Below are 16,302 nucleotides of genomic sequence, written 5' to 3'. Positions count from 1 at the left end.
CCTGGCACATCTGGGCACCTGGCACATCTGGGCATCTGGCACATCTGGGCACCTGGCACATCTGGGCACCTGGCACATCTGGGCACCTGGCACATTCGGGCAGGTAGCACACTGGTTCTACGTGTTGCTGCTATGTGGGATTGCAAACCCAATATTTCTAGATTATTTGATTATTCAAAACTTTTCAAGGAATCCAGACATTCATTAAGAATCTCTTCAGTTTTTCTAATATTGGATTTATTAAAACATCACTACTTATGGAGACCCAACTAAGTATAGTGATTTACCAGGTTGTCAGCTGGCAAACAGAGAGACCTGGTCCAATTAACATTTTATAAAATAGAAACTAAGTGTTAGAGGGCCTGCTTCTCCTGCAGCTAGAACCCAAATCCATCAGGCTACAGATAATCAGACCAGGTTGTATCTGACCATTAGACAGATGCTCAAATATACTCAACATCACTTGCATGTGTGCATTTGCTACATACGCACACATGTGCAGGAGAGCAGGTATGCTGCTGAAGGGGTTCCACCCTATCATTTTCCACCCAACCCCCAGAAGCAGTCTCACTGGGACCTTATCTAGCCTGACCGACAGCAGCCCTCAATGTCCTCCCACTGCCCGTCTCACAGCCCTGAGGTGATAGGCAAGACCTCAGACATCCCCCTGCCTCTGCTGTCCAGTACTACCATACCTAGCTTTCAAAATACACCTGGCATCTTATTTTAGTACTATGATCCGAACTCGGCTCCCCATGCTGTGCAGAAAGCAGTCTTACCCACTGAACCATCTCTCCTGCTTCACGACTAGCATCCAAACCCCACATTTACCAATCTGGCATCACTACAATCTAACGAGAGGTTAATTTGCTGCTTCAGCCCAATCGTCTCTCATCATACTAGACTGCTCTGCATTTCAGGAGTTAATTAGAAACTTATTTCCTCTCAGGAGATATCTAGATCTGTGTTTGGTTGCGACAGTATCAACAGGACAGCAAAATATGGGCAAAGTCATGCTGTTATTGTGGAGAAATTAGTCCATTGCATAGACTGGACCTTTCCCTCTCTCTGGTATCTGAATGGCTTTTATAGCAAACCCAGAGAGCCTGGCAGGCCTGGAATGTGGTAGCGAGAGATGACCCAGTGAGTGTCAAAGTGGCACTGTTTCCCAGAGATCAGAATCTTTATTGAAAGAGCTCCCTTTTTTGATTTCCGGACCAGGCCCTGAGTAGTTGATAAAGGAGAATTACTTCGCCATTATCAGAAGTGGTTGTGTTTCTATGGAGCTGATACCAAACAGGAGTTTATCTCTACAATAGGCCTGATAGAATCCGCACAGATTACAATTCAATCAGAAGCCTGCCACTACATATGTGTCCCCTGGTGAGACGTGTATCGCAGACCTCCAAACTCTAGCCTTGGCTACAGGAGTATCTGAGGAATATTTCATGCAATCAGGCTGAACTCTGATAATGCATATTAGGGAGTGTTACTCTTGGCTGTTGGAGGCTATTTCTCTGTAAAACACATTTTTATACTAACAAGATCCTTGCAAATATGTCAGTAGTCTGAAGAAACAACTCTCTTTGACCTTTGCAATTATTTGATAAGACATCCCCAAAAGGCTTAGTGTGGCTTTCCTTCCACATATGTATTTCTTATGCTTCGCAGGAGCCTTCCTAATGGTTGAGAGGCTCCACTATTCTTTTAGAATATCTGAAAAACTGAGGAGTAAAGATCAAACGTAAAGTCAAAATCTTATTTATGACTTTGAGATGAGGCCTCAGTACGTAACCCTGACTGGCCTGGAATTTGCAGACATCCCCCTGCCTCTGCTGTCTAGTACTACCATACCTAGCTTTCAAAATAAGTTAATTTTAACATAAAGCTCCAGCCCTATGCAGGACACTAAGTTTGATAGTGGAGCCATTTTTTCCTGACCAGAGAGGAAAGACCCTGAGTTGATTCTGACATCACACACCCTGGAGTAAGCGAGTTTATTGGCTGCATTACTGATAAACTCTGAGACCTCAGACAAATCTCTCAACTTCTCCGAGTCTAATTTCTTAATCTGGGCAGCGGAGATAATAATCTTTAAAGTGTAAAGTGGCTACAAACACAATTAAACAATATAGTGGAACACTGCCATAACATCATGTTATACTAGCAGATCTTGGCCTACTGGTAAGGAGATACGTGTTGTAAACCATTGTCCTTTTTAAAACCAACAAAACAAAACAAAACAAAACATTTTATTGACTCTTTTGAGTACTATGCACCCAGTCTCACTCATCTCCCCATCCTTTTGAATCCACCCACTGCCTTCACAAGCCACCTCCCCACCCCGATAAAATTAAATAAGACAGAATAGAAAAATCTTGTCATAGAAGCTATAGTGTATAACACAGGATAGCCTTTGGCTAGGCATCTTGTAAATGTTTATGGCAATGAGTCACTGGTCTGCTCCGAGGCCTGTGGCATCTGCTACACTATCAATAGTAGATCTTTCCGGGATTCCTCTTGGATATCCCGTTGTTGTTGCCCTGTGTCACGGAGGTCCTGCAGCTTTGGATCTGCAGGACTGGCCCTTTCCCACGCTCAAGCGGTTCATAGAGGAGGTAGATGTTGGGTGGGCCAACTCAAAGCCCTCGAACTGGGCCTGGGTGGTAGAGGAGTCTGCCAGCTCTCTCATACTCACACCAGCAGGGTCAGCTCTCCAGCAGTACCCCACCCACTGTCGCAGCTGGCAAGGACCTCCGCCACCCCCAACTCTTCTCTAGTTTTATTTCATAGACAAGCACAATTATAAGAATAAATTATGCTCTTGCCTTAGGACTCTCCTGGCCTGACCTTATCCTCAGCGGCAGAGATGCTGCCAGAAGATGGCTAGTAGGATGTTCAGAACGATGGGGCTTCCCAAACCAGCAGACACAGGCCATTACTTCTTCCATTACCAAACTTAAGAAAGGATTTAGCTTACCGTGATGGCTAATTCATGTTCATACTTAGTTGGTACTATAGCCCTGACCACAGACTGCATAAAATGGCCATCCCTCCTCCTGCACTGTGAGTAATATTTACATGAAGGAACACGTGTGTGCAGATGCCCTCTAGGACACACTGATTTCATTTTGTTCAGCTATACAGACTGAACTATTGGATGACACCCGCCATAGGATCTTCCATAATGGCCGTGCTCACTGACAACTCTACCAACAGTGGGCAAGCATTGCATTCTCCACATCCTCATCCACACTATCTGAGTCTGCCAGTTAAGCCTCAATACAACTGGCAGAGGGAGCCAGAACAGAACTTGCCAATCCTGCACAAGGCAGTGGGTTCCATCTCAAGCACATGGGATGTGAGAGGGATAATGATACTTTTGGGGGTGGCAAAAACTGCAAGGGCACGCAGGGGCACCCCCAGAGTGTGACAATGAACTGAGACCAGAGTGATTCTCTCCAGCCATTGGTTATAGCTCACAGCATACAGAAACAACACTGAAATGCTGGATTCCAGACAATGAAGAAAATCATTGGGACACGAAAGCCTTCTGGTGCATGTCCCCTCTTAATATTCCACTGAGCTTTCAGGCCCTCAGGAAGCCACACTCAGAAATCACCCCGACAACCAGGCTTGTACTAGCGATGCTGTTCCCATATCGCCCAGAAGCTGAAGAGAAATAAAGAAACAAAAGGCACAATCCCTGTCCTGTCTGTCACTGTGAAGAGCTAGGACAGTCCCAGGAGAGGCAGTGAAAGGAACCACAGAGAAGGCGTATAAGCTCTAAGTGGGAGAGGAATGTGGGTACATCTCAAAAACTGGGCGGGCTTAGAATGTATTCTACTAAATGGGATTATCCGATCTCAGAAAGAAAAATTCCGAGTGCTGTCCCTCAACTATGGAACCTAGCCAATTCCATGCATACAAGTGAACAAGTGCCATCTGGGTAAAGGGCATTTGGAGAAAACCAGAGCAAGAATAAAGAGCTCACTATTACAGGATGAGGAAGGACGGAGTGCAGATGAAAGATGTGAGTCATGAAAGAGGACGTAAAGCTAATGGTTTGTCTAGTTCTCACTCTATCGTGGATTTTTCTTTTTTGATTTTCATGGTGGATAAGCACATAAAAATATATTCAATAGAAAAAAACCATAAAATCCAGAGTGGTTGTACCAGCTTACAATCCCACCAGCAATGGAGGAGTGTTCCTCTTTCTCCATATCCTCCCCAGCATCTGCTGTCACCTGAGTTTTTGATCTTAGCCATTCTGACAAGTGTGAGGTGGAATCTCAGGGTTGTTTTGATTTGCATTTCCCTGATGACTAAGGATGTTGAACATTTCTTTAGGTGCTTCTTGGCCATTCAATATTCCTCAGTTGAAAATTCTTTATTTAATTCTGTACCCCATTTTTCTTTTTATTAGATATTTTCTTTATTTACATTTCAAATGATATCCCCTTTCCCAGTTTCCTCTCTGAAAAAAAATCCCTGTTCCCTCCTCCATCCCCCTGCTCACCAACCCACCTTCTCCCACTTCCTGGTTCTGGCATTCCCTTTCACTGGGGCATAGAACCTTCACAGAAACAAGGGCCTCTCCTCCCATTGATGACGAACAAGGCCATCCTCTGCTACATATGCAGCTGGAGCCATGAGTCCCACCATGTGTACTCTTTGGTTGGTGGTTTAGTTCCTGGGAGCTCTGAGGGTACTAGTTAGTTCATATTGTTGTTCACCCTAAGGGGCTGCAAAGCTTTCGTTTCCTTGGGTCCTTTCTCTAGCTCCTTCATTTAGGACCCTGTGCTCAGTCCAGTGGATGGTTATGAGGCTCTACTTTTGTATTAGTCAGGCACTGGTAGAGCCTCTCAGGAGGTAGATATATCAGGCTCCTGTCGGCTAGCACTTGCTGACATCCACAATAGTGTCTGGGTTTGGTGACTGTATATGGGAAGGATACCCAGGTGGAGCAGTTTCTGGATTGTCCTTCCTTCAGTCTCTGCTCCATAATTTGTCCCTGCAACTCCTTCCATGGGTATTTTGTTCCCCCTTCTAAGAAGGAATGAAGTATCCACACTTTGGTCTTCCTTCATCTTGAGTTTCTTGTGGTTTGTGGACTGTATCTTGGTTATTCTGAGCTTCCGAGTTAATATCCACTTATCAGTGAGTGCATACCATGTGTATTCTTTTGTGATTGGGTTACCTCACTCAGGATGATATCCTCCAGATCCATCCATTTCCCTAAGAAATTAATGAATTCATTGTTTTTAATAGCTGAGTAGTACTCCATTGTGTAGATGTACCACATTTTCTCTATCCATTCCTCTGTTGAGGGACATCTGAGTTGTTTCCAGCTTCTGGCTATTATAAATAAGACTGCTATGAACATAGTGGAGCATGTGTCCTTATTACATGTTGGAGCATCCTGGGTATATGCCCAGGAGTGGTATAGCTGGGTCCTCAGGTAGTACTATGACCAATTTCCTGAGGAGCCACCAAACTCATTTCTAGACTGGTTGTACCAGCTTGCAATACCAACAGCAATGAAGGAGTATTCCTCTTTCTCCACAACCTCTCCAGGATCTGCTGTCACCTGAGTTTTTGATCTTAATTATTCTGACTGGTGTGAGGTGGAATCTCAGGATTGTTTTGATTTTCATTTCCCTGATGACTAAGGATGTTGAACCTTTCTTTAGGTGTTTCTCGGTTATTCAATATTCCTCAGTTGAAAATTCTTTGTTTAGCTCTGCTCCCCATTTTTAATAGGGTTATTTGATTCTCTGGAGTCTAACTTCTTGAGTTCTTTGTATACATTGGATATTAGCCCTCTATCAGATATAGGATTGGTAAAGATCTTTTCCCAATCTGTTGGTTGCCATTTTGTCCTATTGACAGTGTCCTTTACTTTATAGAAGCTATGCAATTTTATGAGGTCCCATTTATCTATTATTGATCTTAGAGCATAAGGTATTGGTCTACTGTTCAGGAAATTTTCCCCTGTGCCCATGTGTTTGAGGCTCTTCCCCACTTTCACTTCTATCAGTATATCTGGTTTTATGTGGAGGTTCTTGATCCACTTGGACTTGAGCTTTGTGCAAGGAGATGATAATGGATTGATTTGCATTCCTCTACATGCTAAGTTCCAGTTGAAACAGCACCATTTGTTGAAAATGCTATCTTTTTTCCACTGGATGGTTTTAGTTCCTTTGTCAAAGATATATATGGTGGACACTAATAATGGATGGTACCTGATATTGACCTCTGACCTCAACATGCCTACACACACGTGTGTGCATCCCCAAACACATGCCCACCAAATAAGTGAAAATATTTATTTTAAAAAAGAAAAAGAAGAAAGATTTAGAGATAATGAAAAATGCACATCCAAGAAGATGGGAGAAAACCTTGAAAATCCAATGTTATGAAAATCACAGGGCTACATGTTTCAAATGCAAAGTCATTCTATTAAGTCTTGCCAGAGGACTAGAAAAATGCTCTTTAGATAGTGTTACATACCCAGAGTTGGTCATCCATGCCCGGAGGGTTCTTTTTAATAAAAGCACCGTAGTATGTAGCAATGTTCCTGTGATGAGAATATTTCTTCAACATGTTAATTTCTTGTTTGATTTCTTCCTCTTCATCCTGTGTGAGAACAATAAATAGTGGGCATGAACGTTCAGTTATTGGGAGAATTCTATTCTTCAATACTAACTATAGCAGTGAGCTATTATCAGCCTATTCTTTAGTTGATTAAAGGGGATCATTATGCTGTTTGGTTACACATGGGTAGCACAAAGGGTCTTCTTTTGGTATAGCTAACAGAGAAAGCATGTCATGGCCCGGAGAGACATAAGAAAGTCCATCTCTTCCCGGAGAGGCTATCTGATGAAACTTACCATCAGCTTCAGGAAAGCCTTGCACTCTGTACACACTGCTGGACACAACTTGGGGAAGGCTGAGGACAAAGAAAGCGAAGACACATGGCCTGGGATTTACATTCTATTAGGCATGGCTTCTTTGAAGTGTCCTTTTATTGAAGTGCCTTGAAGGAAGCCAATGAAAATCAGACAGGAGAGGGAGCAAGGCAAGTTCTCTAGATCTGAAGAAGTTCACAAAGCAGGAGTCCTCATCACCTTCAGGAAGCTCAACATGAAAGGAAATGGGGGACATGTACTGTAGACATGAAAAGACTCCACACACTAAGTTTCCTGACTCATGGGTTTCATTCAGCTTCCAGTTAAGAGTCGATGGACTTGGTACTGGAGGACACCTGTGTGCTCGCCACAATCTGACCTTATGTGCGTTCATCAGTCAGACTGTCTGACCTTATGTGTGTGGACTCCAGTCAGACTGTCTGACCTTATGTGCGTTCATCAGTTGGACTGTCTGACCTTATGTGTGTTCATCAGTCTGACTGTCTGACCTTATGTGTGTGGACTCCAGTCAGACTGTCTGACCTTATGTGTGTTCATCAGTCGGACTGCCTGACCTTACTTGTGTACCCTTCGGTTGGACTGCCAAACAGTTTTTTCTGCTCGAGGACAAAGGAGACAAGAATAGTAAGCAAGAACTATCTCGGAGTACAAGATGTTATTTTATCACAACTCAAGAAGCCATGACACAATGTAGCCTTCCATCTGCATAGCCTACATGTATGACATTACAGGGTCCTTCCAAAACCTCCCATGTATGCTATATTCTTCCCTTCATATAACTTTTTTGTGTTAATACTGATGAGACTTTATTTATTCTCCCCAAGTATGGATGTCTTCCTTGAGTCTCTCATGCTATGTAAGGTCCCCATCTCTAAATCCCACCCTCTCCCCCAATGATTCTTCAAACACATGATGTGCGTGTGCGTGTGCATGGGCATGTGTGTGTAAGTGAAACTCTCTTGTAATTGTACTGATTCTGAGTGTCTGTTCCATAGATGTAAGCCTCTTCTGCTGCAGACATCAATTCCAACTGTACTATGGGGTGCATAAGCTCCAACTATACTGTGACACACATCAGCTTTTTTAATACTCTGTGTAGGATGTGAGTGCCATTACTCAGGAAGTCTCAGTCAAAAGATGAAGAACCATCCTGGGGGTACTGGTGGCTGCTTTCATTAAAAGGGGAATTATGCAGGTAATGAGAGCTATAGATCACTTTCCAGCTGTGCCCGACACTCTTACTGTAGGTAGAACTTGTACGTTAGGCAGTGTCTACAAGTATTTGCTGCCTGCCTCCTGAATCCTCAACAGGAACATGGGAGATAGATGTGCTTGAAGATGGCTCATCATGTCAGTAAGAGAAGTTAAGCCACAGTGGCATCCAGTACATAACTAAATCTCAAATAAATAAAATAGAGGTCACAGGGAGATCAGTATCACTGTTGAAAGGTAAGCTAAGTCAATCATGGGCACGAAGAAAAGATAAATATTGAGTTTGTGGTCTGAGCAGTGAGATGAGGAGTTGGGGTCTAAACTAGTTTTGGGGTCTACCCCTTTCTGAGCTGACAGATCTCACAACAGTAACAACAATGAAGTGCAGGTATTACAAGTTGAGTTTTCTGTGCTATCTAAATAAGGCATATGAAGGTTGTGGAGTTAGATACGAAATAAACATGGTGGCTAGTCTTCCCAACTCTGACAACAAAATCACAGATAACAAGGTTCATCAAGCAAGAGTGCCAGTCACATGAATTTTAAGTTTCAGTCACATTATCTCCAAACAAAAATCCAGGCCTCCAGGTTATGATTATGTAGTTCCAACACAACCTTCTATAGCCTTGAAAGCGAGCATGTCATTTATCAAAGCTTCCAGCCAGACAACAGGAGTTTGTACAACTCTGAGGCAAGGACTTTGGCCTCACAGCATGTCCCAGTGAGAGAAAAGAGGCATAATACTCCCCAAAAGGTGAGAGAGCATCGGAGGCCAAAACTGGAGGCAAAAGGGCTGCTTTTGTTGTTGTTTGTTTTATGTGTGTCAGTGCATACTAGTATGCATGTGGAGGTCACAGGACAACCTTAGGTGTCATTCCACAGATTTCGTTCATGTTTTATTTTTTATATGGGGGTCTCTCAGTGGCCTGGAGTATACTGAAAAGGCTAAGCTGGATATTCAGCAAACCCAAAGGATCCACGTACCTCTGCCTTCCAGCATTGAGATTATATGCACATCAGAATACATAGGTCTTTGGGATCGAACTCAGGTCCTCATGCTTGCAATATCTTTACTGATTGAACTGTCTTCTTGGCCTTAGACTCGATACTTTTAATTGGTTGGATACTCTCTATTTTGTAAATGAGCTATTGTTACATCTTAAGCCATAAGTACAGGGAACAAGCTCACTGAGAAACTAATGACCACTGAATCACACTGAAAATCGAATAATGGAACCAAATTGTTTCAACTTTAAGAAAAGAGTAATCCAGTAAGTCAAGTCCACTGCCCCATGAAGATCCATCACTTCAACCAGAACACTTAAAAACCTAGTTTGAGTCATTGTGCTAACTTCAGGTATGTCATTTAATGTCTCCCGGTGTCAGTTATTTCAGTGGTAAATAGGAAACCCATTTAAGCAGCTACTGTAATGATGAAGTTCTTACTTGAGCATAGCTTTCCTATCAACAGAACAATCACTTGGGCCCATATAAACAGCGGGGTCTATTAGCATCTAGCAATTATGGTAAAGAGAAAGGAAAAACCATGACATTTGGTGGCTCTCCATCAAGAGTGCATTACTCCTCTGCTTGAAGCTGAACCTGACGGGTAACTAGTGTGGCCAATGGGACATTAAGAAACATGCTTTGGCAGAACCTGGGAGCTAGCCATCTCCAACAGTGTTCACTATGCCAGAGCCAGGGGCTGTGTGTGCACCGTCTTATTTAAAGCATATTTGTGACGTATTATTATTATTTATTGTTGTTGTTGGTGGTGGTGGTGGTGCATGTGTGTGTGTGTGTGTGTGTGTATGGGTATGTATGTGTGTGGTGCATGCGTATGCTTGTGTCAGTGTGCACCTGTGGAGGTTAGAGAACACACTCTGTCTGTTAGAGGTTCTCTCCTCCTTCCCCTGTATGCTTTCCAGGGATTAAAAGTGTGAGCTTTGACTCTCTATATTATTGCACTGGCCCTAATATCATTCTTTTTTTTTTTCCCGAGACAGGATTTCTCTGTATAGCCCTGGCTGTCCTGGAATTCACTCTGTAGACCAGGCTGGCCTTGAACTCAGAAATCCACCTGCCTTTGCCTCCTAAGTGCCGGGATTAAAAGAGTGCACCACCACTGCCCGGCCCTAATGTCATTCTTAATGACCCCCAAGCTTGATGTAGGACCTGTTTCTAAGGATTTGATTTTTACAAATGAGGTAAATGAGACCTGGAAAGGTTAACTTCCTCACCATACTCACTGTAAATATTAAGGCTCAGATTTACTTCTAGATTGGCCAGGATTCCAAAGCTAGTTACCTTAAATTTTGTACAGCAAACTCTCAAACAGACGTGCAATTACTCATGCTGACTAAACCAAAGCATGAAATAGAAAGAGCTTAGGAGCACAGAGAGAAACTGATTTTGTTCCTTGACTTAAAGGAGCTTGTTAATATACAAAATATTTTACTTAGGTCTCAAGAAATGATGGAGGGGTTTTAACATTGCCTATTTCCAATACAGGGAAGCGTTGCTTAAGTATCTATATAATAAGGTTTTAAAATGGCTCTGTACTGGGACTCAGGCAAGATTGCCATTTTTCTCTCTGGTGACTTTCTAAGGCAGGACCACCCGGAGGCATAGGCTGCAGAAGCAGCAGAGCAGCAGGGACAGGGTCCTTTCTACCTCCATCTACAACGCAAAGGTGCTGCTATTCCACAGCCATTTGTGCACCTTCCCTGCCAGGGGAGGGCAGGTCTCTAGAGAGTGCTCTGACCCAGGGCCTCAGGCAAGATTGCCATTTTCTCTGTGGTTAATTTCTAAGGTGGGACCTGCTGATCCACAGCCCTCTGCACATGGGTCTTACCACTGGAGAGCTGATCCCCTAGGAGTGCTGACAAAGGCTTACAGACTCACAGGAGGAACAAGCTCCAGCCAGAGACAGCAAGAACATCTAACATCAGAGATCAACAGATGGCGAAAGGCAAATGCAAGAATCTTACCAACAGAAACCAAGACTACTTGGCATCATCAGAACCCAGTACTCTCACCACAGCAACTCCTGGATACCCCAACACAGGAAAAGCAAGATTTGGATCTAAAATCATATCTCATGATGGTGAAAGAAGAATTTAAGAAGGACATAAATAACTCCCTTAAAGAAAAACAGGAGAACACAGGTAAACAGGTACAAGCCCTTAAAGAGGAAACACAAAAATCCCTTAAAGAATTACAGGAAAGCACAACCAAACAGGTGAAGGAATTGAACAAACCCATCAAGGACCTAAAAATGGAAGTGGAAACAATTAAAAAAATCACAAAGAGAGACAACTCTGGTGATAGAAAACCTAGGGAAGAAGTCAGGACCCAAGGATACAAGCAAGCATCACCAACAGAATGCAAGAGATAGAAGAGAGACTCTCAGGGGCAGAAGGCACCATAGAAAACATTGACACAACAGTCAAAGAAAATGCAAAATGCAAAAAGCTCCTAACCCAAAACATCCAGGAAATCCAGGACACAATGAGAAGACCAAACCTAAGGATAATAGGCATAGAAGAGAGTGAAGACTTCCAACTTAAAGGGCCAGTAAATATCTTCAACAAAATTATAGAAGAAAGCTTCCCTAACCTAAAGAAAGAAATGCCCAAGGACATACAAGAAGCCAACAGAACTCAAAATATTTTGAACCAGAAAAGAAATTCCTCCTACCACATAATAGCCAGAACACCAAATACACAAAACAAAGAAAGAATATTTAAAGAAGTGAAGGAAAAAGGTCAAGTAATATACAAAGGAAGGCCTATCAGGATTACACCAGACTTCTTGCCAGAGACTATGAAAGCCAGACTACCCTGGGTTGATGTCATACAGACCCTAAGAGAAAACAAATGCCAGCCCAGAATACCCAGTAAAACTCTCAATTACCATAGATAGAGAAAGCAAAGTATTCCATGACAAAACCAAATTTACACAATATATTTCCACAAATCCAGCCCTTCAAAGGGTAATAAATGGAAAACTCCAACGCAAGGAGGGAAACTATATCCTAGAAAAAGTAAAAAGTAATCTTCCTACAAAACTAAAAGAAGATAGGCACATGAACAGAATTCCAGCTCTAACTACAAAAATAACAACAAGCAACAATTACTTTCCCTTAATATCTATTAAAATCAAAGGACTCAATTCCCCAATAAAAAGACATAGACTATCAGACTGGGTATGTAAACAGGACACAACATTTTGTTGCATACAGGAAATCCACCTGAGTGACAAAGACAGATACTACCTCAGAATAAAAGGCTGGAAAACAATTTTCCAAGCAAATGGTCCCAAGAAACAAGTGGGAGTAGCCATTCTAGTATAGAATAAAATTGACTATCAACCTAAAGTGATCAAAAAAGATAAGGAGGGATACTTCATATTCATCAAAGGTAAGATCTACCAAGATGAACTCTCAATTCTGAACCTCTATGCTCCAAAAGTAAGGGCATCTACATTCATTAAAGAAACTTTACTAAAGTTTAAAGCACACACTCCACCATACATAATAACAGTGGGAGACTTCAACACCCTACTCTCTGCAATGGACAGATCATGGAAACAGAAACTAAACAAAGACACAGTGAAACTAACAGAAGTTATTAAACAAGTATATTTAACAGATGAATATAGAACATTTTATTCTAAAACAAAGGGATATACCTTCTTCTCAGCAACTCATGGTACTCTCAAAATTTACTATATAATTGGTCACAAATCAGGCCTCAACAGATACAAGAAGATTGAAATAATTCCCTGCATCCTATCAGATCACCATGGACTAAGGCTGCTCCTCAATAACAACATAAACAATAGAATGCCCACATACACATGGAAGCTTAACAACACTCTACTCAATGATAACTTAGTCAAGGAAGAAATAAAGAAAGAAATTAAAGACTTTCTAGAGTTTAATGAAAATGAAGCCACAACATACCCAAACTTATGGGACACAATGAAAGCAGTCCTAAGAGGAAAACTCATAGCTTTAAGTGCCTCCAAAAAGAAACTGGAGAAAGCATATACCAGAAATTTGACAGCACATCTGAAAGCTCTAGAACAAAAAGAAGCAAATTCATCCAAGAGGAGTCAAAGGCAGGAAATAAACAAACACACGGCTGAAATCAACCAAATGGAAACAAAACGAACTACACAAAGAATCAGCCAAACCAGGAGCTGGTTCTTTGAGAAAATCAACAAAATAGATAAACCCTTAGCCAGACTAACTAGAGGGTACAGAGACAATATCTTAATTAATAAAATCAGAAATGAAAAGGGAGACATAACAACAGAAACTGAGGAGATCTTACTACAAAAGCCTATACTCAATAAAACTGGAAAACCTGGATGAAATGGACAATTTTCTAGACAGTTACCAGGTACCAAAGTTAAATCAAGGTCAGATAAACTATCTAAACAGTCCCATATCTGCTAAGGAAATAGAAACAGTCATTAATAGTCTCCCAACCAAAAAAAGTCCAGGACCAGATGGGTTTAGTGCAGAGTTCTATCAGATCTTCAAAGACGACCTAATACCAATACTCCTCAAATTATTCCACAAAATAGAAATGGAAGGTACTCCACCCAATTCATTCTATGAAGCCACAATTACTCTTATACCTAAACCACACAAAGACCTAACAAAGAAAGAAAACTTCAGACCAAGTTCCCTTTCAAATATCGATGCAAAAATACTCAATAAAATTCTAGGAAACCAAATCCAAGAACAAATCAAAACGATCATCCATCCTGATCAAGTAGGCTTCATCCCAGGGATGCAGGGATGGTTCAATATACAGAAATCCATTGACGTTATTCACTACATAAACAAACTCAAAAAAAAAAAAAAAAACCAAATGATCATCTCATTAAATGCTGAGAAAGAGTTTGACAAAATCCAACACCCTTTCATGATAAAAATCTTGGAAAGATCAGGAATTCAAGGCCCATACCTAAACATAGTAAAAGCAATATACAGGAAACCAGTAGCCAACATCAAACTAAATGGAGAGAAACTTGAAGCAATCCCACTAAAATCAGAGACTAGGCAAGGTTGCCCTCTCTCTCCCCACCTATTCAGTATTGTACTTGAAGTCCTAGCCAGAGCAATTAGACAACAAAAGGAGTTCAAAAGGATAAAAATTGGAAAGGAAGAAGTCAAATTATCACTATTTGCTGGTATGATATTATATTTAACTGACCCAAAAATTCTACCAGAAAACTCCTAAACCAGATAAACAACTTCAGCAAAGTAGCTGGATATAAAATTAGCTCAAGCAAATCAGTGGCCTTCCTCTACACAAAGGTTAAACAGGCTGAGAAAGAAATTAAGGAAACAACACCCTTCACAATAGTCACAAATAATATAAAATATATGGGTGTAACTCTAACTAAGCTAGTAAAAGATCTGTATGAGAAGAATTTCAAGTCTCCGAAGAAGGAAATTGAAGAAGATCTCAGAAGATGGAAAGATCTCCTGTGCTCATGGAATGGCAGGATTAATATCGTAAAAATGGCCATCTTGCCTAAAGCAATCTACAGATTCAATGCAATGGCCAGCAAAATCTAACTCAATTTTTCACAGAGTTAGAAAGAGGAATTTGCAAATTCATCTGGAATAACAAAAACCCTAGGATAGCAAAAACTATTCTCAACAATAAAGAACCTCTGGTGGGATCACCATCCCTGACCTTAAGCTTTACTACAGAGCAATTGTGATAAAAACTGCATGGTATTGGTACAGTGATAGGCAGGTGAATCAATGAAATAGAATTGAAGACCCAGAAATGAACCCACACACCTATGGTCACTTGATCTTTGACAAAGGAGCTAAAACCATTCAGTGGAAAAAAAGACAGCATTTTCCAAATGGTGCTGGCTCAGCTGGTGGTTAGCATGTAGAAGAATGCAAATCTACGCATTCCTATCTCCTTGTACAAAGCTCAGTTCTAAGTGGATCGAGGACTTCCACATAAAACCAGATATACTGAAACTAATAGAGAAGAAAGTGGTCAAGAGCCTGGAGCACATGGGTACAGGGGAAAAGGTCCTAAACAGAACACCAATAGCTTCTGCTCTAAGATCAAGAATTAACAAATGGGACCTTACAAAGCTTCTGTATGGCAAAGGACACTGTCAATAGGACAAAACAGCAACCAACAGATTGGGAAAAGATCTTTACCAATCCTACATCTGATAGAGGGCTAATATCCAATATATACAAAGAACTCAAGAAGTAAGACTCCAGAGAACCAAATAACCCTATTAAAAACGGGATACAGAGCTAAACAAAGAATTCTCAACTGAGGAATACTGAATGGCTGAGAAGCACCTAAAGAAATGTTCAATATCCTTAGTCATCAGGAAAATGCAAATCAAAATAACCCTGAGATTCCACCTCATACCAGTCAGAATGGTTAAGATCAAAAACTCAGGTGACAGCAGAAGCTGGTACAACCACTCTGAAAATCAGTTTGGCGGTTACTCAGGAAATTGGACATAGTATTACCAGAGGAGCCAGCTATACCACTCCTGGGCATATACCCAGAAGATGCTCCAACCTGTAATACACATGCTCCACTATGTTCATAACAGCCTCAGTTATAATAGTCAGAAGCTGGAAACAACCCAGATGTCCTTCAACAGAGGAATGAATACAGAAAACATGGTACATTTACACAATGGAGTACTACTCAGTGATTAAAAATAATGAATTTATGAAATTCTTAGGTAAATGGATGGATCTAGAGAATATTATCCTGAGTGAGGTAATTCAATCACAAAAGAACACACATAGTATGCACTCACTGATAAAGGGATATTAACTCAGAAGCTCAGAATACCCAAGATACAATCCACAAATCACAAGACACTCAAGATGAAGGAAGATCAAACTGTGGATACTTCATTCCTTCTTAGAAGGGGGAACAAAATGGAAGGAGTTGCAGAGACAAACTATGGAGCAGAGACTGAAGGAAGGACAATCCAGAGACTGCTCCTCCTGGGAATCCTTCCCATATACAATCACTAAACCCAGACACTATTGTGGATGCCAGTAAGTCCTGGCTGACAGGAGCCTGATATAGCTGTCTCCTGAGAGGCTCTGACAGTACCTGACTAATACAGAAGT

The 16,302-nt window shown here is 41.5% G+C and overlaps 1 protein-coding gene across 4 annotated transcripts in view; it reads right to left on the bottom strand.

Annotated features, from left to right (window-relative positions):
* Tnik (TRAF2 and NCK interacting kinase) overlaps nt 1-16,302 on the bottom strand; it is a 416,591-nt gene that overhangs the window by 143,539 nt on the left and 256,750 nt on the right. For all 4 annotated transcript variants that reach the window (XM_031376481.1, XM_031376482.1, XM_031376484.1 and 1 more), the window contains exon 4: nt 6,514-6,639. In XM_031376481.1, the coding sequence (XP_031232341.1) occupies nt 6,514-6,639 (126 nt within the window). The remainder of the gene's footprint in view (nt 1-6,513; nt 6,640-16,302) is intronic.

Source organism: Mastomys coucha, unplaced genomic scaffold, assembly GCF_008632895.1.
Source record: "Mastomys coucha isolate ucsf_1 unplaced genomic scaffold, UCSF_Mcou_1 pScaffold17, whole genome shotgun sequence".
NCBI lineage: Eukaryota > Metazoa > Chordata > Mammalia > Rodentia > Muridae > Mastomys > Mastomys coucha.
This window is presented reverse-complemented; position numbering and strand designations above follow the sequence as displayed.